Source organism: Capricornis sumatraensis, chromosome 19 (genome assembly GCF_032405125.1).
Source record: "Capricornis sumatraensis isolate serow.1 chromosome 19, serow.2, whole genome shotgun sequence".
Classification (NCBI taxonomy): domain Eukaryota; kingdom Metazoa; phylum Chordata; class Mammalia; order Artiodactyla; family Bovidae; genus Capricornis; species Capricornis sumatraensis.
The window spans coordinates 12,759,162-12,786,342 of record NC_091087.1 but is presented as its reverse complement, the minus strand read 5'-3'; the positions used below and the strand labels follow the sequence as shown (position 1 = coordinate 12,786,342).

Below are 27,181 nucleotides of genomic sequence, written 5' to 3'. Positions count from 1 at the left end.
CAAGACACCCAGATGACCCCACCCTGCATGGGGCCTAGCGAGTTGGAGGCCTGAACTGAGCTGCCTAGAGCAGGCCCTTCAAAGCTCCCACCTTTGTTTGCTGGGGCTGAGGTCATAAAACACCATGGGTGTTCTCCTGCTCAGTTGCTTCAGTCATGTCTGACTCTTCTCGATCCTTTCAACTGTAGCCCACCAGGCTCCTCCGTCCATAGGATTCTCCAGGCAAGAATACTGGGGTGGGCTGCCATGCCCTCCTCCAGGGGATCCTCCTGACCCAGGGATTGAACCCACGTCTCTACATCTCGCGTATTGGCAGGTAGGTTCTTTACCTGGGAAGCCCCATAAAACACTATTGGGGGCTCAAATGACAGAAGTCTGTCTTCTCTGAGTTCTAGAGGCTGGAGGGCCACAATCAAGGTATTGGGAGATTGGGTCCCTCTCGGGGCTGATGAGGGTGGGATCTGCTCCAGGCTTCTTTCTCTCCTTGACTCACAGGTGTCTGTCTCCTCCCTGTGTCTTCACCTGATTTTCCTCTGTCTGTGACTGTCCAACTTCCTCTTCTGATACGGACATCAATCAGATTGGATTCAGTTCAGTTCAGTTCAGTCACTCAGTCATGTCTGACTCTGCGACCCCATGAATCGCAGCACGCCAGGCCTCCCTGTCCATCACCAACTCCAGGAGCTCACCCAAACACATGTCCATCGAGTCAGTGATGCCATCCAGCCATCTCATCCTCTGTTGTATTCTTCTCCTCCAGCATCAGGGTCTTTTCCAATGAGTCAACTCTTCGCATCAGGTGGCCAAAGTATTGGAGTTCAGCTTCAGCTCCATTCCTTCCAAAGAACACCCAGGACTGATCTCCTTTAGGATGGACTGATTAGATCTCCTTGCAGTCCAAGGGACTCTCAAGAGTCTTCTCCAACACCACAGTTCAAAAGCATCAGTTCTTCAGCGCTCAGCTTTCTTCACAGTCCAACTCTCACATCCGTACATGACCACTGGAAAAACCATAGCCTTGATTAGACGGACCTTTGTTGACAAAGTAATGTCTCTGCTTTTGAATATGCTATCTAGATTGGATTAGGACCCACTTAATGACCTGATTTTAATTTAGTTACCTCTTTAAAACAGTCTGTCTCCAAATATGATTACATTCAGAAGTCCTGAATCTTGAAGAGGAGCACAATTTAGCCCTTAACGGGGTTCCAGGAACTCACGATTCCTCTGGGGCTTGCCGGGGTTGGAACCTGCAGCCCTTTCCTGGGAAGCCCCCACGTCTAGGCTGAGAATCAGTAGTGAAGGAAGCAAGTGTGTATCCAGGACCAAGGAAAGCCCCTCATCCTTGGGGTTGGGAGCTTGTGGATCCATGAGGTCCAGCCCCCTCTCCAGCAGGCTGCCAGTTAATCTTTCTAGTTTATCTGGAGCCTTTCACCTTCTTTGAGTTGATAATGTGAGGAGGTGCCCCAGAGAGGAGAACACACCCGACCTGATTCTATGAAACAAGCATCCTTATCCCCACTCTACACAGTACAAAAGGTAGGGCCACCCAGGAAGCAAGAGAGCTGGGATTGGAACCCAGGCTGTGGAGCCCTGGAGTTCAGGCTCTTGTCCAAGAGATTGAAGAAACATAGGGGATATTTTAAAATCTCAAAATGGGAAAGATTTTTTAAAGCATGGTGCCAAATCCAGAAATATTAAAAGACTGATCTATTTACTATCCCACAAAGAAACTATTTCATGGCTAATAATAACAACAACAACCACCACAAAAACTCAGACAAAGACAAAGGAATACCAGGGAAAACCATGTGTAGTATATGCCAATTACCGCTTTCCTTATTATATAATGAGCTCTTCCGAATCCATAAGAAAAAGTCTAATAACCCAAAGGAAAATTAGGGGAGTGGGGAGAAAGAAAAGGTATGAACAGACAGCTTACAGAAGAAAATAGAAGTGGCTACTAACACGTGAAGAATCACCCAAGGGTCCTCACAGTTGAAGAAATGCACAGCAAACTCTGAATCTCCATTTTTTCACCTATCAGAGTGGCAAGATGGAGAAGACCAGTTTAGTACTGATGAAAGAGTGGGGAAGGGAATTTTTTATGTATTTCAGGAGGGAGTATAGACTGCTGGAATAGGTTTTCTAGGTGTCTAAGATCTGAAGGGACATAAAAAATATTGAAGGTGTGCCACGGCTAGATACCTGCCCACAAAGACTCCTCGAGAGGCCTGATTGCACCAGCCTTTGAAAGAATAAAAACCTAGAGACAGTCTAAATGCCTCTGAGAGGGCAATGGTTGGAGAAATTACACCCCTCTCCCCCTGCAACAGAATCCCATGCAGGCTTGAAAGGAATGAGATTGATTCATAAATTCTGGCAGTGGGGTGGGAGTAGGGGTCACCTGTGCCGTGCCTAGTCACTCAGTCGTGTCTGACTCTTTGTGACCCCCTGGTCTGCAGCCCACCAGGCTCCTATGTTCACAGGGATTCTTCAGGGAAGAATACTGGAGTAGGTTGACATGCCTTCCTTCAAGGGATCATCCCAACCCAGGGATTGAACCCAGGTCTCCCACACTGCAGGCAGATTCTTTACTGACTGAGCTACCAGGAAGCCCAGGGGTCATCTCAGTTCAGTTGCTCAGTCCTGTCCGACTCTTTGCAACCCCATGGACTGCAGCACACCAGGCTTTCCTGTCCATCACCAACTCATCTAGGGGTTATCTAGGATGTATTTATTCTGGGAAAAGGTGAAGTGCTGGGTGTTGTATAGAAGGATGTGCTCCCATTTGTGTGAGAAGAAGAACTAGGAGACAGAAAGCAGGAAGAAGTTTACCTTCCATTGTTCCAGGGTCTCTGTGTTCCAAGATTCTCAGAATCCCCTGGTGTTGTTTAAACACTGCTTGTCGGGCCCACCCGCAGCGTGTCTGCTCCAGAGTGTCTGGGTTGGGCCCCTGAGTGTTCTCCGTCAGTCTCCAGGTAACACAGCATGGAGAACACGGCTGTAGTCTTTGAGTTAAGGTACCACGTAGGGTGCTGGTTGTATAACTTTTAGAAATAATTCATAAAGATAATCCTTGGTCCAGGACCATGGCTGGCCTGCTCCTCTTCTCTGCAGCTTCTGTCAATAACGAGTCCTCTTCACCTTGCAGTCAGAAAGTACCCCCTGCATCTGCTGCTTTAGTCCGCGCCCCCTCCCCAAGTCGGGTCAGCAGCTCACAGGAAGGACAAGCCACATTCAGAGCAAATCCGCCACCACCTGCTGGGAGGTAGAGCCCTCTCCTCGCTGAGATCTAAGCCCCGGAGCCCCTCGCAGTTGGAGCGGCCCTTCTCAGGCTGTGTGATCACAGATCACAGGCTCAGCCTGCCCTCTTTTCCCACTGAGACAGAGGAAGGCAGAAAAGCCGGGTTGACACCTGTCCTGGTGGAAAGGCACCGACTTCCCTGTGACCAGCCGGAAAACGCTGGAGACGCGCAGCCATGAAGCCAACAGCAAGTTCCGGGCTGAGCAGAGAGGTGCTTGCTCGGGAGGCGGGCGTCCATCGGGTCTGTGCTGTCTGGGGAAGGTTCTCTGGACCACCTCTCCCAGGAGGTCAGGGTTCCGGGGACGGCCCCCAGGGCACCCCAGGAATGGGCGCCGGCAGCGGTGAGCTGGACTCCTGACCCCGGCGTTTGGGTGCCCTCTGTCCTCGCACCTGCATAAACGGGTCTCCTCAGCCCACTGCCCCCTCCCTTCCTGTACCCCCGTGAGGCTGGTGTGCACCGAGAGCGAGCCTTCTGGCTGCTCAGGACACGCGCCTGACCACACGCCAGCTGGGCGCAGCGGCCCATCCTTGGCCCCCTTTCCCCTCAGAGGCCGCCAGGCCCTGCCCCCCCGCCGCGTGCCTCCAGGGAACCCCCTACCACCCACCGCCCACCCCCTGCCCCGTCTCCCTGCCTGCCGAAGCTGGGACCTTCTTCCCTCTTCCCACCTGTCCATAATCGGTCAGTTCTTGTTTTCAAAAGGCGGGGAGAAAGCATGTTGATTAGGTAGCATTTCAGGGGCTGTTAAGGTTTGCCGAGTGCCCCGGCCACAGACTCCACGCGGAGACCCACGGCGCAGGGCAGAGGCTGTGAGGACGACACAGTGGCCCAGAGGAACCCCAGTGCCCAGACCCGGAGAGGAGACCCCAGCGCCCGGACCTGGAGAGGGAGACCCCAGAGCCCGGACCTGGAGAGGAGACCCCAGCGCCCGGACCTGGAGAGGGAGACCCCAGCGCCCGGACCTGGAGAGGAGACCCCAGCGCCCGGACCTGGAGAGGAGACCCCAGCGCCCGGACCTGGAGAGGGGGACCCCAGAGCCTGGACCCGGAGAGGAGACACCAGACCCAGAGAGGGAGACCCCAGCACCCGGACCCGGAGAGGAGACCCCAGCACCTGGACCCGGAGAGGAGACACCAGCGCCCGGAGCTGGAGAGGGAGACCCCAGAGCCTGGACCCAGAGAGAAGACCCCAGCGCCCAGACTGGGAGAAGGAGACCCCAGAGCCTGGACCCAGAGAGGAGACCCCAGCACCCAGACTGGGAGAAGGAGACCCCAGAGCCTGGACCCAGAGAGGGACCCCAGGCCCAGAGGGGGGGACCCCAGCACCCAGACCAGGAGAGGAGACCCCAGACCCCAGACCAGAAGAGGGAGACCCCAGCACCCAGACCCAGAGAGGAGACCCCAGCGGCCAGACCCGGAGAGGGAGACCCCAGACCCCAGACCCAGAGAGGAGACCCCAGTACCTGGACCCGGAGAGGGAGACCCCAGATCCCGGACCCGGAGGGACCCCAGACCCAGAGAGGGAGACCCCAGAGGCCAGACCCAGAGAGGAGATGCCAGCACGGGGACCTGGAGAGGAGACCCCATAACCTGGAGAGAGAGACCCCAGCGCCTGGACCCGAGAGGGAGACCCCAGACCCAGAGAGAGAAACCCCAGCACTCCGACCCAGAGAGGAGACTCCAGAGCCCAGACCCGGAAAGGGAGACCCCAGAGTCTGGACCCGGAGAGGGACCCCAGACCCAGAGAGGGAGACCCCAGAGCCCGGACCCAGAGAGGAGACCCCAGCACCTGGACCTGGAGAGGGACCCCAGACCCTAGAGGGAGACCCCAGAGGCCAGACCCAGAGAGGAGACCCCAGCACCTGGACCCAGAGAGGGAGACCCCAGATCCCGGACCTGGAGAGGGACTCCAGACCCAGAGAGGAGACCCTAGCACCTGGACCCAGAGAGGGAGACCCCAGAGCCTGGACCCGGAGAGGGAGACCTCAGACCCAGAGAGAGAGACCCCAGTGCCCGGACCCGGAGAGGAGACCCTAGAGCCCAGACCTGGAGAGGGAGACCCCAGAGCCCGGATCCAGAGAGGGACCCCAGACCCGGAGAGAGAGACCCCAGCGCCCAGACCCGGAGAGGGAGACCCCAGACCCGGAGAGGGAGACCCCAGACCCGGAGAGGGAGACCCCAGCACCCGGACCCGGAAAGGGAGACCCCAGAGCCTGGACCCAGAGAGGGACCCCAGACCCGGAGAGGGAGACCACAGCACCCGGACCCTGAGAGGGAGACCCCAGAGCCCGGACCCAGAGAGGAGACCCCAGAGCCTGGACCCACAGAGGGACCCCAGACCCAGAGAGGGAGACCCCAGAGCCTGGACCCAGAGAGGAGACCCCAGCACCTGGACCCAGAGAGGGACCCCAGAGCCTGGACTCGGAGAGGAGACCCCAGACCCTGGACCCAGAGAGGAGACCCCAGCGCCCGGACCCGGAGAGGGAGACCCCAGCACCCAGACCCGGAGAGGGAGACCCCAGAGCCTGGACCTGGAGCGGGAGACCCCAGATCCCAGACCCGGAGAGGAGACCCCAGTGCCCGGACCCGGAGAGGGATACCCCAGTGCCTGGACCCGGAGAGGAGACTCCAGAGCCCAGACCCGGAGAGGGAGACCCCAGAGCCCGGATCCAGAGAGGAGACCCCAGCACCCGGAGAGGGAGACCCCAGCTCCCGGACCCGGAGAGGGAGACCCCAGAGCCCGGACCCAGAGAGGAGACCCCAGACCCAGAGAGGGAGACCCCAGAGCCCGGACCCAGAGAGGAGACCCTAGCACCTGGGCCTGGAGAGGGAGACCCCAGAGCCTGGACCTGGAGAGGAGACCCCAGACCCTAGAGGGAGACCCCAGAGGGCAGACCCAGAGAGGAGACCCCAGCGCAGGGACCCGGAGAGGGAGACCCCAGAGCCTGGACTCAGAGAGGGAGACCCCAGCACCCGGACCCAGAGAGGGAGACTCAGCGCCCGGACCCAGAGAGGAGACCCCAGCGCCAGCAGAGGCAGTGGAGGTAAGGAGGGTGAGAATTCACATCCCACCTGAACAGCGAATTGAGAGCCGGTAACAGACGCTGGCGGAGGGAAGAGAGCTGTTCGCTCTCACGTCCTCACTGGACTCACAGAAGCACCAGGGGGTTGTCCCTCGGGAGGTGCCCTGGGCTCTAGGGGGCCGTGTCACCAGATGGGGAGGAACAAGGAGCCCCGTTGTGCCCGTGAGGGTCTGAGCGACCGCACTGTGCAGTGAGCGGCCGTGGAGAGGCGCACCCGGCAGGGTCAGTGAGCAGCCGGGCCTCCTCCCCTTCCGCCTCGGCCCGGCGCCCCCGCTGCCCTGCACTGGGGCCCCGCACGTGATCGGGTTCACCAGCGAGGTGCACGAGGCAGGGGTCTCGCCTGCCAGGGAAGGGCTGGCTCCCGACGCAGTCGCCGCCCTGTCTCCTGGCTGCTTCCTGCTCTTCCTGCTTGAATGCAGAAGCGACGTCTGGCCGCTGGTGGCCGTCTGGTGACGCTGAGGATGACAGAGGCTGCAGTTCAAAGGATCCCGGCCTCCCAGTGCCCCCTCACTCAGCCCCACCGCCCAGGCTGCTCTGGCCTCATGCTGGGAGAAAGCAAAGCTCCGATCAGGCTGAGTGCCTGAGGCTGGTTACAGGCCAGGGCAGCCGAACACAAGAGCCCCAAGACCCAGTGGTCGCGCAGAGCTGATCGGAAAAGTGGGCCCGTTGGTTAGCCAGGGCCTTGGGTCTCCAATCTGGCTCCCGGGACCCCCCAGGACCTGCCCCTCCCCTCACTGCACAGCCCAGTGCCCACTCCTGAGGCTGCAAGGAGCTGGGAGAGACATGTGCCCACCCACTGCCCTGGTTCTGTTCTTTCAGCTGAGGCTCTGGCCCCCTTGCTGGGCACTCCAAGGACACAGGGCACTCCAAGGCCTCCGGCCCAAGCTCACTGGCAGGCAGATGAGGGGCCACCCCAGCTCTTCCTTACCTCTGTCCCAGTGCTTACAACGGTCAGTCTGCACATGGTCTCAGGACAGCCCTGAGATGACGGGGCAGTCAGAGATGCAGTGACCATTACTGAACCGACTGGGGATACGTGGCTGGTCAACAATGAGATGGAAATAGAGCCCAGTGTTCACGACCTGAGCTTCTCAGGGCAGGTTCCTCAATCCCACATCCAAATCTCCAGGGACAGAGTGCACCAGGTCCTTCTCTGTGTGTGCGCGCGTGCTCAGCTGCTCAGACTCTTTGCGACCCAATGCACTGACCACCCCCCCGCCACCCCCCGCCCCCCGCCCCGCCCGCCCAGGCTCTTCTGTCCATGGGATTATCTGTACAGGCAAGAATACTGGAGTGAGTTGCCATTTTCCCCTCCAGCGCATCTTCCCAACTCAGGGATCAAACCCACGTCTCCTGCATTGGCAGGCAGATTCTTTACCGTCTGAGCCACCTGGGAAGCCCTACTCTCCTGCTGAATTAGGGTCTCTGGGGAAGGTGCCCCTGAATATGCATCATCAGCATTCCTCCAGAGCCCTGGCAGGATCCTGGCACACCCCAGAGCCCGGGACCCCTCCCCCAGCTGAGTTGCTTTCCCAGGTGCGAGGGGCAGGCCTGTGAGATGTCAGGCGCAACCTCCGCCCAGGACTGACCCTCTGGTGCCAGACAGTGACGTTGATCAAGCGCTTCAGGAGGCAGGTCCTCAGCTGGCAGGCAGTCAAAAAACCTGAAGCCCAGGCTGGACTTCAGACCAGTGAGATTCAGATCTCTGGGTGTGGGACACAGTCACTGGCATTTTTTTTATAAGTTCCCCAGGTGATTCCAAGGTGGAAAACCTCCTGTCCCCATGCTGTGTGGGTCGCTTTCCAACCAGAGGGCATCAAAAGCCCCTGGCCAACTATTAAACACAGCTGGCTAGGCCCCAACCCCAGAATTTCTGATTCATTGGGTCCTGGGAGGGCCCAAGAATTTGTATCTCCAAGTTCTCAAGTGGTGCTGCTGTGGAGACCTCACTGTGAGGCCCAGTGGAGCAGAAAGCGAAGGGCCGGAGGAGAAACTGACTGCTCCCTTCCAGTGAGCAGGCCCTGCCACGTGCCACATGTGGCTCCCCGGGGACAGATTCTCCCAGGTGTACCTGCTGACGATGGGAACCTACCTTCTGGAACATAATTACCTCCATATAGATGGAGATTGGGACCTTGCCCCCAGGGCCCTCGGGATCCCCGAGGTTGGGCAGGTTGTGCACCAAACAAATCCAGGGGCGATCATTCACAAGGGGGGGACTACGGTGCTTCCCCACACTGTCAAGTGTGACAGACCCTCCCTCAAAGCTCAGAGTCACCATGGAGACTTCTCAGAAATTCTGCACCTACATTTGCTTTACCAGTCTCCCCTCTGCCCCTTCGCCCTGCCTCCCCCGCCCCTTCGCCCTGCACCCCCCACCCCTTCACCCCTTCGCCCTGCCTCCCCTCTGCCCCCCCTCTGCCCCTTCGCCCTGGCCCCCCTCTGCCCTCAGCGACGCGTCAGGACTCCACCTCCCTCGTGCCCACCTGCCCCAGGCAACCCCCGGCTGGGCCTGATCCGAGTTGCCGAGTGGGAGGCTCTGCCCTCCCTGGGGCCCCTGGGGTGCTGCTGGCGTGCTGTCTGCCCTGCCTGACAGACCCTGGCACTGGCTCCGGGCTGCAGCAGGAGCTCATGGCCTTCCTCCTCTGCCACTTCATGCTGCTGACTACCCCTCCTCCTCAGGAGATAAGCCTGTGTGGAATCTGTTTTCTCTGGTGACACATGCCGCGGGCAGCAGGACAGCGGCTGAGTCACTGGCAGTGGTCTCCCCTGAGCCCCACCCCCAGCCCTCGTGGCCTCTGCGGGCTTCTCCCTTTCCCGAGCACTTCCTGGCCCGACATACGTGTCCTGGGTGCTTCTGTCTGTGACTCAGGCTCAGCTGCCCCCATGTTCCTCCCACAACACTGGGCTGGTAGGAGGGGGCACCCATGGGTGCACTGGGGCATCTTATCACAGGGTGTTCTGTTTGGGGCCCAAACACGGGAGAGCTCGTGGGCCCAGGAGCCTGCCTGGTAGGAGCCAAAGCCCACACCTAGCCCATCAGCTTGTGACTCTGCAGGGAGAGAGGGCAGGTGGCCAGGGACCCAGGGGAGAGGACATCCAACACTCCAGGGGGTGCGGGCCTTTCCCAGGCCTGAAGTAGTCGGGGAAGGAAGGTCCCAACCTGCGGACGCCTGCCATGTTCATCTCTCCAGCCTGGGCCTCTGCCCTGGACCCCAGGCTCATAAATCCAAACGCCTCCTCCCCAAACTATCACTCCCGATTTCCAGCCCCCCAGACCACTCTTCCTAATACCACAGCAACTCCAGCCTCTCTCAGCTCAGGCCAAAAACTACGACGACATCCCTGACTCCTCTATTTCTCTCACCGCTTGTATCCAAAGCTTCAGCAAATCCAGCTTTTTCTTTTGCACACCTGAGTGTGTTCATGCGACGGTGAAGTGTCACCAGTGACCCTAGCGGAGGCAGGTGGGCACTGAGAAAGGCCCACCTCCCTTTTCTCTTCCTGCCATGAGCCTGCAGTCAGGGGACGTCTCTCCTGGGAGGACAGTGCCGCCCACCACCCAGGGCGGAGGCTCTGGAGCTCTCACGGCTTGCTGGGGCAGATGGCTGGCAGTGTTAATTCTCCCAGCCCCACTCTGAGGGCCAGGCCCAGGCCACCCCTGGCTGGGGGGCGCTCCAGAGGCATCCTGAGCAGGGAGCTCATGGAGCTCTCTCCAGCTGGGAGGGCCACCGTTCGGCAGGCCTGGGCCTGAAGGGGCCAGACCTCGTTGTGGCCTGGGCTGGGCAAGACTGCTGCAGAGTGGCCCTCTCAGCCTCAGCTAACCCACCTGGCCCCTTGCTGACAGTGCCGTTGGTCTCATTTTTGTGAAAAAGCCAAGTCACGTAGTTTGCTCAATCTCAGGATGGGAGGTGGTAGGGACAGAGGGCAGGCAGCACACAGGCTGGGTCCCCTGGCAGCTGCTGAACCCTGGGAGCTGCCGCCAGCTGCAATTACTTGTTGCTGACTTTTAATTTCACGTTGAGTAGCCACAGGTGATGGAAAAAGAAATTGGTCCCCATGGGCCGAATGCTTTTCCGATCTGCATTTATTAGCAGAGTTTTTGAAGGTGTCAGGAGTTGAATGTGAGGCAGCTGCCTCTGGAAGTGAGACCCACATGCAGGGCCGGGATGGGTGGGTGGGTCAGGAGGAGAGAGGCTTAGGAAAATATTTCTGCTAGCAAGGGACCATTCTTTGAGAGTTCTGAACATGCTTGCAACTTTCCTCCTCTGCCGGCTCATCCTCACCTGTTTGGAAGGGCCCTCTTTCCAAATCTCTCAGAGAGCCCTTCCAAACGGGTGTTCTCCAAACCTGTGAGCCTGGGGATTTAGGTACAGGTTCACCTCGTCTCACATAATTGATGTGTACCTAAAGAATTCTTTGTTCATTAGCTTTGTTATCAATCAAGTGCAGTTTTAGATGCACCAAAATGTTTGTGTTTTGAGAAAATTCTCTAGTCAATTATTTGTTTTAAAAGACTCACAGCCAGTCGTACTCGAATTCATGTCTTCTCTCCTGAACAGCTGCGGAAACATGGCCAAGACCTTTCATAGTTCACACTATCAGAGAAATTCATAAATGGAAGGAGACGCAGGTGCTTCGCTTTCATTTCAGATGTGCTCTCTCTTTTTAGCCAGGGAGAGGCATCTTCAAATGAAATCCTACCCAGAGGCTGAGTGGACAAGTCAAGCAAGAGCGGGGCAGCTCCAGTTGAAGGAGAACCCAGGTGGAGAAGGCCCCGCGCGCCTGGTGCCTCATGCAGCCAGTTTCCTGCATTCCCCCTTGAAGTCCCTAACATCTCCATGGAATCCTCAGGTTGAAGACCATCGCTGTCAAAGTGCCTAGAGCATTCTCTCTTACCTGTAGTTCCACCTCCAAGACTCCAAATACTCCCAGCTGAGCACATGCATTCAACACAGCTTTGTTTATGACAGCAACTTATAAAAATGAAAGCAGTTTAGTTCCCTGCCCTCTGCATTGTCAGTGGAGAACACAGGAAGAACCTAGACTTCGCCCACTGCTTGGCAGGAAGAGTGCATGTCTCCGCCTCCCACCAGGGCAGCACCATAGAAGGCTAGTGGTGCTGAAATTCCCACGCTAGACCAGCAGCAAATGGAGCTCCTCTCCCCTCAGGTGTTAACAAAGGCCAAGTGGAGATCCTGACCTTCCGCCTCTGCCTGGCAGTGGAGGTGCTGTGTTCTCCCCCCGCCCACCTCCCACCTTTTGTTGTAGGACAATCGCAGAAAAAGTCAGCTAAAATATAAGTTTTCAATAGGATCCAGATTCTCACAGCATAATACCCAGTGTCCAGGTTTCAGTTGGAAATCTCACGATTGGAACTAGGAGAAACCTCAACTTGAATGAAAAAAGACAATCATTACATGCCAATACTGAGATGACAGAGATGTTGGAATTATCTAACAAGGATAAAATGCCTCAAAGAGCAATTATAAGCACACTTGAAAAATAGAAACTCTATATCACACAATCCTGAAGTCTCACTCCTGGGCATATTTCCGAAGAAAATTCTAATTCAAAAAGATACATACACTCCAATGTTCACAGCAGCACTGTTTTCAAGAACCAAAACACAGAAGCAACCTTTATGTCCATCAACAGATGAATGGATAAAGTACGTGTGTATACATATACAATGGAATATTATTCAGCCATGAAGAAAAATGAAATAATGCCATTTTCAACAATATGCGGGGACCTGGAGATTATCATATTATGTGAAGTCAGACAGAAAAACAAGTATATAATATCACTTATATGTGGAAACTGAAAAAAAAAATGATACAAATGAACTTATTTACAAAATAAAAACAGTTTCACAGACAGAGGAAACAAATTTATGGTTACCAAAGGGGATAGGAGGGGCTGGAGGAGAGATAGGAGTTTGGATTAACATATACAAATTACTATATATAAAGTGGATAAACAACAGCAATCTACTAAATAGCACAAGGAACTCTATCCAGTCTCTGGTAATCACCTATATTGGGAAAGAATCTGAAAAAGAAGATGCATATGTGTATATGTGTATATATATACACTTTTCTGTACACCTAAAGCTAGCACAAGGCTGTAAATTAACTATACTTCAAAAAAACTCTAAACCATGAAACAGAAGATATAAAGAGGAACCAAATGAAAATCTTAAAACTGAAAAATACAATGACTGAAATAACTCAGTGGGGAATGCAAAATGGAGAAAATGGAGGAAAGAATCAGTGACCTCAAAGTCAGAACAATAGAATTTACCCAATCTGAACAACAGAGGGAAAGTAGGCTGAAAAAAAAAATGAGTAAGTAGAGCTTCAGGGATCTGTGGGACTGTAAGAAAAACAAAATTAACATTAATGTCATTGAAGTTGGAGAAAGAGAAGAGAAAGAAGGCTGGGTTGAAAAAGTACTTGAAGAAAAAATAGCTGAAAACTTTCCAAATTTTAGCAAAAGACATAAATATATAGATTCAATAAACCGATCAAATCTCAAATAAGGTAAACGCAAAGAAATCTATATCAAGACATAGCGGAACTTCTGGAAGCTAAAAGCAAAGGGGGAATCTTGGAAACAGCAAGATGTGACGCTAACAGGGAAAAGGCATTTCAAATGACAGCGGGTTCCTTATTAAAAATGAAAAAAAATCCAACAAGGCCCCAAAATGTGTCACTTCATTTTCCAAGTGCTGAAAGGAAGTCTCAACCCAGAGTGCTATAAGCAGTGAAAATAAACCTCATGAATTAAGGGGAAACCAAGACGTTCTTAGATGAAGGGAAACAGAATTTGTCAGCAATGCGCAAGAATAGGCAAAGGACACTCTCTAAACACAAACGAAATGATGAGAGGAGGAATCCTGAAACATCAAGAACAAAGAAAGAACAGTAGAAAGACAAAATATAGGTATATTTTCCTTCTCCACTTGAGTTTTCTGAACTATATTTGACAGATGAAGCACAAATTATAGCTGTCTGATGCAGTTCTTTTCCTACTGTTCATGGGGTTCTCAAGGTAAGAATACTGAAGTGGCTTGCCATTCCCTTCTCCAGTGGACCGCATTCTGTCAGGCCTCTCCACCACGACCTGCCTGTCTTGGGTTGCCCTGCGGGCATGGCTTGGGTTCATTGAGTTAGACAAGGCTGTGGTCCTAGTGTGATTAGATTGACTAGTTTTCTGTGAGTATGGTTTCAGTGTGTCTGCCCTCTGATGCCCTCCTGCAACACTTACCATCTTACTTGGGTTTCTCTTACCTTGGGCGTGGGGTATCTCTTCACAGCTGCTCCAGCAAAGCGCAGCCACTGTTCCTTACCTTGGACGAGGGGTATCTCCTTACCGCCGCCGTTCCTGACCTTCAACGTGGGATAAGCTCCTCTAGGCCCTCCTGTGCCTGCGCAGCCACCACTCCTCGGGATGCTCCTCCCGGCCGCCGGCCCTGGCCTCGGGCTCGGGGTGGCTCCTCAGGGTCACCGCCCTGACCTTGGAAGCTGGGTAGCTCCTCCTGGCCGCCTCCCTGACCTCGGACACAGAATAGCTCCTCTCAGCCGTTCCTGCACCGTCGCAGCCTGGCACTCTAGGCTGCTGCCCCTGACCTCGGACGTGGGGTAGCTCCTCGCAGCCGCCTGCGCTGCGAAAGTGAGAGGAGAGTGAAAAAGTTGGCTTAAAGCTCAACATTCAGAAAACGAAGATCAGGGCATCTGGTCCCATCACTTCATGCGAAATAGATGGAGAAACAGTAGAAACAGTGTCAGACTTTATTTTGGGGGGCTCCAAAATCACTGCAGATGGTGATTGCAGCCATGAAATTAAAAGACGCTTACTCCTTGGAAGAAAAGTTCTGACCAACCTAGATAGCATATTCAAAAGCAGAGACATTACTTTGCTGACTAAGGTCCGTCTAGTCAAGGCTATGGTTTTTCCTGTGGTCATGTATGGATGTGAGAGTTGGACTGTGAAGAAGGCTGAGTGCCGAAGAATTGATGCTTTTGAAGTGTGGTGTTGGAGAAGACTCTTGAGAGTCCCTTGGACTGCAAGGAGATCCAACCAATCCATTCTGAAGGAGATCAACCCTGGGATTTCTTTGGAAGGAATGATGCTAAAGCTGAAACTCCAGTACTTTGGACACCTCATGCGAAGAGTTGACTCATTGGAAAAGACTCTGATGCTGGGAGAGATTGGGGGCAGGAGGAGAAGGGGACGACAGAGGATGAGACGGCTGGATGGCATCACGGACTCAATGGACGTGAGTCTGAGTGAACTCTGGGAGTTGGTGATGGACAGGGAGGCCTGGCGTGCTGCGATTCATGGGGTCGCAAAGAGTCGGACATGACTGAACGACCGAACTGCACTGAACTGATGCAGTTCTGGTGGTGCAGTGGTAAAGAATCTACCTGCCAATGCAGGAGACACAAGAGACACGGGTTTGATCCCTGGGTCAGGAATATCCTCTGTAGAAGGAAATGGTAATCCTCTCCAGTATTCTTGCCTGGGAAATCCCATGGACAGAAGAGCCTGGTGGGCTATCGTCAATGGGGTCACAAAGAGTTGGACGCAACTGAGCAACTAACACGTACACACAGATACACACACTGATGTGGTTCTATGTGTATTAGAGGAAATATTTAAGACAATTATACTATAAATAGGGAAAGACAAAGGATGTGAAGGGAGGTAAGGTTTCTATGCTTCACCTGATTGAGTCAAATGCCAATAACAGTACACCCTGTTATCTAGATATAATATAATAACTAAAACAACCATTTAAAAAAGCTACACAAGAGATACACCCAAAAACATTATACATAAACCAAAGTGGGATTCTAAAAAGTGTTCAGCCCACAGGAAGGCAGGAAAAAAAGAACAGAGAAAGAAAAACAGAGAACAGAAAACAAAAACCGAAATGGCAGACAAGCCCTCATAGGCCACTAATTACATGTTAATTCCAAAAGCACCAATTAAAGGAGACTGGCAGAGTGGAGTTAACAACATAACCAAAGTATATGCTATGTATAAACGCATATAGAAATTAATTTCAAATACAGTGGTATAAATGGGTTAAAAGTGAAAAGATAGAAAAATGTAAATTGTACAACCATTAAGTACAAACTAATATCAATTGTGAGCATTCTAAGTAACAGTAACTCTCATTTGTTGCTGGTTGAAATGTAAAATGGTACAGCCAGTTTGGAAGACAGTTTCTTACCAAGTTAAACATAGTTTTACTATAAAATCCAACAGTCAGGCTTCTAAATTATTTACCCAACATATTTGAAAACTTATGTCTGCAAAAAAACATGCATGTGGATATTAGCAGTTTTCTTTATAAAACTAAAAACTGAAGGCAAACATGATGTTATTTAATAGGTGAATAGATGAACAAACTGTGGTATATCCAGACAATGGAATATTCTGTGATGAAAAAGGATTTAGCTACCAAGCCCCCCCTCCATACACACAAAATATGAATCCTAAATGCACAATGCTAATAGAAACAAACCAATCTGCAAAGACTGAAAATGTATAATTCCATTTATTTAACATCTATAAATGGTGAAACTAGAAATACAGTAAACAGATCACTGATTTTTAGGGATTTGAAGAGGAAGGAAGGTTGAATAGGTGAATCACAGGATTACTTTTAAGGCTGAGAAACTCTTCTGTATGAGAATATAATGGTACATCATCTATGATGCTATTCATCTGTCAAAATCCTTTGACCTTTACATCACAGAGTGAACTGTAATGTATGCAAATTTTAAAAAATCATTTATAAAGTCATGGGGTTTTAGGATGGAATACAGACTGTGATAAAACAATATAGATGTATTTCAAATGTGTGGACAGTCTCCCTAAAGGGAGGCAGAAGAAGGTAAATAAGTTTGGAAATAAATGGAAATTCTTTGAGTAAAGGCAAAAAGAATTCTACAAAAGCACCATAATCTCATCGACAGTTGTTCCCAATAGGGGCATGGCATGGGTTAACCACTCTGTAACAAATATCTATGTATACTGGGTTTAACAGTTAAGTAAATGGATGGTGAGTTTTGAAAGTCAGGTTTCTCACTGTTGGAATGGGAAGTTAAACAAGCAAGGGAGAAGGCCAGAATGATCCATGGTTGATGGATTTGAGCTGGAGACAAATCAGGGTCAACTCAACTCATATTTAGCCATACAGAAATACAGTATTGATAGATATATGTATGCACACAGGTTAGTATACACATATAGATATTTCTTTTCTCTCAATCATGAGGGCCTAGAAGTAGTGATATCACAGAAGTATACCTAGTGCCCAGATCTTGGTTTCTAGTACCATTCCCAATAAAATTAATATCTTTGAGTCAATGCTGCTATTTAAAAAATGATTGAATACATAAATAAGTGGGGAATACAGATAAATCTCCCATACAGAATAATTTCAAATAATTGACGTAGAGACTTTGCCCTTGAGGAAATGGAATATTACTCCTCACTCCTTAGGTTTGGGCTGTGCATAATGACTTGCTTTTCAAAAAAGACAGTATGAAAGGAGAGAGGTGGGGGAGAATTAACTTTATAGTAGAGAAACCTGATAAACAGTTTCTCATCCAGGTGAACAATGTTAATATCGACAATGACACGCCATGTTGATAGTATGTACTATTGACATGATTTGATGAAAATGGTACTCTGTGATCTTCCTCTCCAAAACCCATAACCCCAGTTTAATTGTGAGAAAAACATCAGACAAATCCCACTTGCAGAACATCGTGCAAAATATCTTACCTATACTCCTCAAAATTGTCAAGATCATCAAAAGCAAGGTCTGAGAAATTGTCACATCCAAGAGAATTCTTAGATGGACAATTTTAAGAGATGGAAGAAAACCTAAGACCAACCAAGACAGCATATTAAAAAGTAGAGACATTACTTTGTTGACAAAGGTCTGTCTAGTCAAAGCTATGGTTTTTCCAGTAGTCATGTATGGATGTGAGAATTAGACCATAAAGAAAGCTGAGTGCTGAAGAATTGATGCTTTTGAACTGTGGTGTTGGAGAAGACTCTTGAGAGTCCCTTGGACAGCAAGGAGATCCAACCAGTCCGTCCTACAGGAAATTAGTCCTGAATACTCATTGGAAGGACTGATGCTGAAGCTGAAACTCCAATACTTTGACCACCTGATGCAAAGAACTGACTCATTGCGAAAGACCCTGATGCTGGGAAAGACTGAAGGCAGGAGGAGAAGGGGATGGCAGAGGATGAGATGATTGGATGGCATCACAGACTCAATGGACATGAGTTTGAGCAAGCTTCAGAAGTTGGTGATGGACAGGGAACCCTGGCATGCTGCAGTCCATGGGGTTGCAAAGAGTCAGACACGACTCAGTGACTGAACTGACTGAAGAGAATTCTAAGGAGACATCATGACTAAATGTAGTATGATAATCTGAATGGAATCTCAGACAGAAAAGGGGCATTAGATAAAAACTAAGGAAATCAGAATAAAATGTAGGCTTTAGTTAATAATGCTATATCAATATTGGCTCTTTGTGACAAATGTATGATACTAATGTAAGATATTGAATAATAAGGGAAACGGGGAATGGGGTGTATGGAAACTCTCTTCACAGCTTTTTTGTAACTGTAAATCTACTCTAAAATAAAAGGTTTATTTAAAAAAAAAAAGAAAGCAGGAGTGTTATATTATCTGATGAAATATACCTTAAAGAAAAGGTAATTACCAGACAGAGAGAGGCACATTACATAATGTTCAAAAGATCAATCTGCCAAAAAGACATAAGCATCCTAAAAGTGTACACAGCAAATAACCTACAAAAATGTGAAGCAAAACTGATAGGACTGAGTGGGCAAATAGACTCACCTGAGATTATAGCTGTGAACTTGAGCATTTCTCTCTCAAAAATGGATAGAGTAACGAGACATAGATCCAGCAAGAACATGAGAAAACTCAACATCATCAACTAACAGAATCTCATTGACGTTTAGAAAGTATTCAGTCCTGTGACAGCAGAAAGTATATTCTATATATGTTCATGGGACATATACTAGGTAGACTGTATTCTAGGGCATAAAATAAATCTCAACAAAATTAAAATAATTGAACTTATATAGAGAGTGCATTCTGGCCACAATGGGATCAAACTCCAAATAATAAGAGAAAGATAACAGAAAAATTGCCAAACACTTGGGAATTAAATACACTTGTAAGCAATCCATGTGTCAAAGAGGAAGTCTCAAAGAAAATTTAAAAATATGTTGAACTAAATAAAAATGAAAATCTGTGTTAAGGTATTGCTGAGAGGGAAATTGGTAGCGTTAAAGTTTATATTAGATAAAATGAAAAGTTTCAGATCAATAATCTGAGTCTTTTTCTCAAGAATATACGAGAAGAAAAGCAAAGTAAAACCAAAGCAAGCAGAAGACAGGAAATAAGAGCATAAATCAATGACCTGGAAAACAGAAAAGCAAATCAATGAAACGAAAAACCTGATTCTTTAAAAGATAAGTAAAATTGGCCAATTTCTAGCAAGACTGGAAAAGGGAAAAAAGAGATGAGACTCAGATTAACAATATCAAGAATAAAACAGGGACTGTCATTACAAACAATACAGACATCAAAAAGATAATAAGGGATACCACAAAAAACAACATAAATTTAACAACTTGGATTAAACTTATCAATTTCTTGAAAAGTACAAATTACCACAATTCATCCAATGTGAAATGGATCATATGAATAGTCCTGCAACTATTTAAAAATGAATTCATAATTTTAAAATTCCCCCTCACCCAATCTCCATGCTCAGATAGCTTCACTGGGAATTCCCTCAGAACTTTAAAGAATTAACCCTAATTCTATATAATCTTTTCCAGAAAACAGAAGAGAGAACATTTCCCAATTCATTTCATGAAGCTCAGATTGCCCCGATAACAAAATCAGAAAAATGCAGCATAAAAGTAAAACTACAAACTAACATCACTCATAAATAAAGATGCAAAAACCCTTACAGTTTTAGCATGTAGAACTCAGATATGTAGGAAAAGAATTATGTATCATGATCAAAGGGAATTTTTTCCAGGTATGTAAGATTTGCTCAATATTTAAATCAATCAATATTTTTCATCATATCATAAGACTAAAGGATAAAAATTTTATGGTTATATCAGTGGGCTCTTAAAAAGCATTTGACAAAATGTAACATTCATTCATGACTTCAAGAACTCTTAGAAAACTAGGAATAGAGGAAACTCCCTAAGCTTGATAAAAAGCATTTAAAGAAAACCTAGAGATAACATTAATACTTAATCGTGAAAGACCAAATGCTTTCCCTCTAAGATCAAGAACAAAGATCCATGCTCATCAAGGATGTCTCACTTCTTTTTCTTTTTATATTTTATTGAAGGATAATTGCTTTACAGAATTTTGTTGTTTTCTGTCAAACCTCAACATGAATCAGCCATAGGTATGCATATGTCCCCTCCCAAGGATGTCTCACTTCTTATTCAGAATAGTACTGGAAGTTCTAACCAGTGCAATAAGGCAAGAAAAGGAAATGAAAGGCATACAGTTTATAAAGGAAAAAATGAAAGTGTGTGTGATCTATTAAATAATAAGTCTATTAAATGAAAGTGACACAACTTAATCAAAAAAAGAGATGCAAAAATCCATATTAGCAAGTAACTTCCTATATAGAAAATCCCAAGGAATCTACGAAAAAAAAAAAAATCTTCCTAAAACTAATAAATGAGTTTGAAAGGTTGCAGGATCCAAGATAGCTGTATAAAAATCAATCGCATTTCTATGTACTAGCAATGATCACTAGCAATTAAAAGCATAATGCAGTTTACAGTTGCTCCAAAGTGAAATGCTTATAGGTAAATTTTTAAAAATATAAGGACTTACTGAAAACTATGAAACTAATGAAGAAAACGAAGGATCTAAAAAATGGAGAGAAAGACTACATTTTGGGATTGGAAAACTCAAAAAGTTAAAGATGTCAATTCTCTTCAATTTGATACATAGGTTTAACATAATTTCTATCAAAACCTTGCCAAGGTTTTTTTAAAGATACTGACAAAATTATTCTAAAAATTTTGTAGGAAAGCAAATGAACTAGAATGGCTAAAACAATTATGAAAAAGAAGACTAAAGCGGGAAGAACAGCCTGCCTGATTTCCAGACCTATTATATAACTATAGTAATCAAGACTCTGAAGTACTGGCACAGAGACAGACACAGATCAACAGAACAGAACAGAGAACCCAGAAATAGACTCTCACAAAAATGCCCAACTGATTTTTGACAAAGCTGCAAAGGCAATTCAATGGAGGAAGGATAGACTTTACAGCAAAGGATGCTGGCGCAATTGGACGTCTAACGGCAAAAAGTGAACCTGAGCCTAAACTTTACACCTAATTCAAAGTGGATCATGGACTTAAATGTAAAATGTAAAACTATAAATCATTTAGAAAAAAAGTAAGATGAGATCTTCAGGGTTTAGGATTAAGCCAAGCTTCTAAACTTGACACCAAATGCACAGTCTTTAAAAGGGAAAACTGTTAAGTTGGACCTCATCAAAATTCAAGAGTTTGTTCTGTAAAATATTCTGTTAAGAAGATGAAAAGACAGGCTAGAGACTGGGAAAAATTATTTGCAAACCACATATCTGACAAAGAATTGGTATCTAGAATGATATATTAAAACTCATCAAAACTTAATAGTAAAACAAAGCAAGGTAACAGTCAGTTAGAAAATGGCATGAAAAGACATTTTCACCAAAGATGTTTAACATCGTTAGAAATTAAGAAAATACAAATTAAACCACAGATATCACTACATACCTGTTACAGTGACAAAAAATAGGGACAGGACTAAATGTGAGTGGAGAAACGATATCATTCATATACTGCTGGTGGGAATGCAAAGTGGTGTGGCCACTCGAAAACATCAGTTTCTTATAAAACTACACACACAACTGTCATACAACATTTGCACTCCTGGGCATTTATCCTAGAGAAATTAAATTTATATTCCCACAAAAAGCCTGTACAGAAATGTTTATAGCAGCTTCATTGGTAAAATCCCTGAACCTGCATGAATCTTCAGGGAATTATGGTAAATGGAAAAAAATCAACAATCCCAAAGGTTACATTTAGAAAATAGATTCGCGATTGCCACGGGTAAAAGATGAGTCAGGGAAGGGAACATGGTGAGGGTGGGAAAGCAGTAGGTGTGGCTAGAAAAGGGCAACTAGAGGGACCCTTGTGGGGATGGGAAAGTCCTGCATCTTGACTGCAGCCGTGTCGGTGTCCTGGTGGTGATACCGTACTCACCGCAGTTTTGAAAGATGTCAACAACACCATTTCGAGAAACTGGGTAAGGAAAACATGAAAGTCACTCAATCGTGTCCAACTCTTTGGGACTCCATGGACAGTCCATGGAATTCTCCAGGCCAGAATACTGGAGTGGGTAGCCTTTCCCTTCTCCAGGGGAATCTTCCCTATCCAGGGATTGAACCCAGGTCTCCTGCATTGCAGGCGGATTCTTTACCAGCTGAGCCACAACAGAAGCCCAAGAATACTGGAGTGGGTAGTCTATCCCTTCTCCAGCGGATCTTCCCGACCTAGGAATCGAACCAGGGTCTTCTGCATTGCGGGCAGATTCTTTATCAACTGAGCTATCAGGGAAGCCCCAAGGGGTACATAATGTTTCTCTATTATTTCTACAATTGCATATGAATCTACAATTATCACAAAATAAAAATGTTAATAAGTGTTTTTAAGGGAAATAGTTGAAATGTCTAATGTTAGGAGCATTGCTAAATGAACTACAGGTCATTCATATGTTGTAAAATAAACAGCAGTTATGAAGAATAAGGGAGCTCCAATGCAGGGGGCATGTGAACAGTTAGGTAAAAACAGCAAGGCACAAAAATGTGTGTAGATATAACTCTTTTGCTACAAAATGATAAATTTGAAGTATAAATGCATAGAGAAAGTTTGGGTAGGTAAGCTATAAAGTGCTAATAGTCATTCCTCACGGGGAAAGAGATTGGTTGGGAGACAGGCACACTTTAACTTGTAACAACAAATCTGTGCCAAAAAAAAAAAAAAAGAAGACTTCATTTTATAAATTAAGAAATTGAGGCTTAGCAGAGGTGAACACATCTTCAGGGAATTATGGTAAATGGGAAAAAATCAACAATCCCAAAGGTTACATTTAGAAAATAGATTCACGATTGCCACGAATTCGACTATCAAGGTCACCAAGCTGGGAAGGGGTTCAGAGCTTGGCTCCAAACTCAGACCTTCTGACTCAAATGCAGAGTGGCTGAGGCAGGAAATCGGCAGGATGGCTCCTCCGGACCTGCTGCTGTGCCTGGGACTGTCCTCAGATAAGAAGCTCTCTGGAGAGGAAGAACCTGGAACAAGGAAGATCTGCAAGGGTGTGGAGAACAGGAAATGGCTCCTGCTGGGATTTTCCCTGCCCCCGGCGCAGGGAGCACCAGGAACCCAGCAGAGAGGCAGGAGGGGCCGGGTAGCCTGGCTTCCAGGAGACACCCAGCCACTGTGCCAGGCTCTGAATGGGCTCTGAGCAGCCACAGTCCCTGTTTTCCCGGATCTTCACCGTCCAAGCAGGAGACCGATGGTAGTCAGGTCTCCCAGGTGCATCAAGATCCTGCAATGACGGGTGCTGGGGGCCTGGGAGAGCCTCGGAGAAGAGCCCATATTTGAGCAGGGCCCTGGGAAAAGATGAGTAAGAGTGAGTTGGGTAAAGCAGGAACAGGTGGTTTTCTCAGCAAAAGGGTTAGCATGGCCCAAGGCGTGGAGGGAGGTGATAAGCTGTGGCTGAAACCAAAAGTGAGGGCTTGAAGTCAGGCAGCAAGCTTGGGGTCCGTGGGGACATTCTCTAGTTGGGAGCCACTGAAGTTTTGTACCTGGGAGAGTCCCCAGGTGTATGTTTCTGGGGGTGAGTTCTGGCAGCTGATGGAGGGGAAGGGGAAGAGGTGGGTGGCAGTTGGAGGGCCACTGCTGCAGCAGCTAAGGTGCATGTGATGAGGTAGGGGCCAGGGGATCAGAAGGGCAGGGATGGTTTGGAGGAATATACTTGAAGAGTATGTTGTGGGCAGGATGAACAGGACTTGCCATGGGGCAGCTCTGTTGGTTTTTGGACATCCAGCAGCCACGGCATCCTCTCTGGTCACAGGGCCATGATTTCCCTTGGTGATATCTTGGAGAGATTCTCAGCCAGAAGGCCCTGCCCACAACCTGTCTGCAAGGTCAAAACTGTCTTTACCTTGTGTCCTGAGACGTTGACCCTTGAGTGCATGCTCAGTTGCTCAGTCATGTCCCACTCTTTGGGACCCCATGGACTGTAGACTACCAGGCTCCTCAGTCCATGGGATTTTCCAGGCAAGAATCCTGGAGTGGGTTGCCATTTCCTTCTCCAGGGGATCTTCCTGACCCAGGGATCGAACCCACATCTCCAGCATCGGCAGGCAGATTCCTTACCACTGAGCTACCAGGGAAGCCTTGGGTCCTGAGACTTTGACTCTTGAGCAGGGTAGACAAGCATGAGAAGAACTGGTGGAGTCTGTCGCCCACCCCCCCGCCCCTCTTGCAGGGCCTCAAGGCTGTTTCCTCAATCTTTCTTCAAGCTAATGACCCTCCCTCTCTCTGCAGCCCCTTCCAAAGGGCCTCGGTGATGGGTGGGCTGTGGCCATGTTAGAGAAAGAATGGAATCCGCTGGGCTCTTCAGTTGCACACACTCTGAGAAGATTCTTTAGAAATTCCCCTGGGTCCTGTGGGCATCTTTCTTCATTCTCTCTATGTGGTCTGGGTTCTGCTAGGTTTGAATCATCTATCAACCCTGACTCACTCACTCAACGCACATAACTCAAAAATTAAAGAGTTTCAACAGCCCAGCCTCCCAGAATCTGTCTCAGAATGTGGCTTCAAGGGAACGTTGATGTGGAGTTCCTTAAAGTGGAATCCATTCCACTCTCTGAGGCGCTGAGTCAGGATGTCCTGTGTGACTATAAATGGTTGGGCCTGTGTAAGTGTTTATGTCACCCAGTTCTCCCAAGTATCACACCTGCGTGGTAATGCCTTGGTCTCCTTGCGAGCGAGCGGCACTAACTGTCATTAGGACTTTGGCTAAAAATCGCCCTGGTGGGGAAGGGCAGGGAAAACAACACTGTTGTCTGGGAGGTCCTTAGGTCGAGGGGAGGGGAACCTACAGGGACTGAGTTTTACTGAGCACCTTCTAGAAGTCAGGAACTGAGCTCAGTGAACTGAGGTTGTGACACACATGATCTCAAGTTCTTACAACAGCCTTGAGGGGAACATGTCACTTACTATCCCCACTGTACAGACAAGAAGACCAAGAAGTAGCAAGATCAGGCATTTAGCAGGTGGCGGAGTATGAGCAAGAATCCAGGAAAGGGCATCAAATGACAGCGTGGACCCGCGTGGAAGGGAGGATCCAAGGGTAGGGAAAGCAATCTCAGGGCTTTAGTTCCTGCTGCACTGCTGAGGCGTGGATGTCTGAGGCGTGTGTGGAAGAACCAAGCTTTGCACTGCACGAGAAACTGGCAAGGCTGAGAAAGGCCCCCCAGATGCCTTACTACTATAAGTTGTAATAAAGAGCGAGCTGTAATAAATCAAGAGAACCTGAGCCTGTGGGGGTGGGCACGCCAGGCCTCCTGCCTCCTAGCAGCCCGTCAAGTTGTTCCTGGCATCAGGAAAGCCTGGGAGAGCCTTTCTGGGGTCTGTAGCAGGACACGTTTCCTTTCAGAATGACTTCCCTGCTCACAATGATGCCCTTCCACCCACCTGCCTACACCCTAGCAGCTGTATCTACACACATACCCCTGTCTTCCTGACCCCAGATGGCTGGACCAGTTAGCTCCTGGGTGAATCTAGCTGTAAAGAGAGGGAATATCCGTTAGGAGCTGTGCCACAACCATCGTCCAGCCCACACATGCACAAAGCATCGCAGAAGACGAGTTGGTGGAAAAAAGCAGAGGGGAGCGAGACAGATAGGGAGTAGATTCCTGTATGCTTGGCACCTTCTAGGCCTGGTTTTCACCTCTCTTGGAGGTTTTTAAAATTTCACCCTAGATTCCAAGTTAGTACCCAAGTTCCTCCCAATAAACTTCATAGGTTTGTTTGACCTGGACTTTTGTCACTTTGGACCAAAAGTCCTGACAAATCCCAGGAGAGGAGGATGTATCCTTTTGAAATACTAGACATCTACTGCTCAAGGAGCCTCCTCAAGGATCCCAGAGGGGCTGGGGAAAGAAGCGACCTGTCGTATCCAGTTGAGGTTGAGATCCTCATTCCAACTTTAGGTGAAACAAAAGAGTTAAGCTCCAAGGACACTTATCACAATAATTGAGCCCTATCAGAGTGAAGCAGGCATCACTCTCACTATGATAACTGAACCTTTCAATGTCAACTCCAAGGACTCACAGAGAGCTTCTGGGTGTAATTTATCTGCCGAGACTGTTCTGTATTAACCCACAACTGACTAATGACTCAGGACTCTTCCCCACGACCTCACATAAAGGTTTTCCGCATGCTGCCCTCCCAAACAGGGCAGGGATGGCAGGTGGCTGTCTTGTTATCACACTTGTTTCCCTCAACTGGACTCAGATATTTAAAGCCTTCTGTTTTACCTTTGGCCAGTTCCCACAACCCTTCCTGGGATCTTTCCTTTGACTCAGGGAACCCATGGTCCCTGGTATCACCTCTGCCAAGCCCTCCACTGCAGCAGCATGACACCGGTGCCCAGCAAGGCAAACCAACCTTCACCTGGCTTCTTGGGGCAGGATTTCCCAGTACTGGCAGACCTCTGCTAAATAAGAAGGAAGACCTGGGAAGCCAGTGGTGGCAGAAATTAAAGGGAAGGGGTAGAGATGTTCTGCATCCCCCCTTCTGCCCTCTTTTCTAGAGGAGTGTTCAGGGGCCTCACACGTTGCTGAGTGCAGCAAGGAGCCTCCCTCCTTTCCTGCTGGGTCCCAGAGGTGGCCGTGGTCCACACGACCCCCTGCAGCTGGAGCACCAGGACTGCCGATCAAGCCCCACCGGCAGGGCTCGTGCTGTGCCCAGAGGCCCAAGGACCCCCCTGGGTTCAGTGTGTGTAACCTCAAAGCAGAGAATTTGCCTTTTATTGGCAGCCCCACGCACATCACAAGCCTCCAAAGGCATTTATGAAGAGCCTCTTTCTTCTTTGTCTATTTCGATGCTAGAGCAAAGAGCTGCATTTTAAAATTTCGCTGACGGATTTATACCCTGCCTGTCTCCAAAGCAGATGACAATAAAACCACAGGTACGAGTATGGCCAGGAACATTTGCCCAAGACAAGAGAGGGGAACAAAGGCGGGGAACTGTGCCCAGCCCTCAGGCTTTCGCGAAGGTAGAATCTAAGATGTCATTCTCTGGGTCGTCTTTAAACTTCCCCAAGATGTAGGGCTCCTGTCTCTTCCAGCACACTCCCCCAGCCCCGTCAGAAGGGCAGTCCCCGCTTTGTGGCTATGTTCCAGGCAGACTTGGAGGAACGGTTCTGTTGCGGGGTGGCCGGCTGCCGCTGCGGAGGCCACATGGGCTTGCTGCTGTCACCGGCCCTCTCCTGCCTGGTCGCCTCTGCCCTCTTGGCCTGGCTGCGGAAGGCCCAGGAGGCTTGCATTTCTCAGCCGAGCCTGCACGTTGCTGACAGCTCCTTCAGTCTGTGCCCTGGCCTGGTTTGCAG

General features: G+C 49.0%; 1 protein-coding gene across 1 annotated transcript; it reads left to right on the top strand.

Moving 5' to 3' along the window:
* The first annotated feature begins 3,482 nt into the window (after window positions 1–3,482).
* LOC138095451 (collagen alpha-1(III) chain-like) lies at window positions 3,483–6,402 on the top strand. Its single transcript, XM_068991497.1, has 3 exons — window positions 3,483–3,648; window positions 4,079–4,839; window positions 4,975–6,402. Exons 1-3 carry the CDS (start codon window positions 3,483–3,485, stop codon window positions 6,400–6,402), a joined length of 2,355 nt encoding a protein of 784 aa, XP_068847598.1.
* Window positions 6,403–27,181: the final 20,779 nt, after the last annotated feature.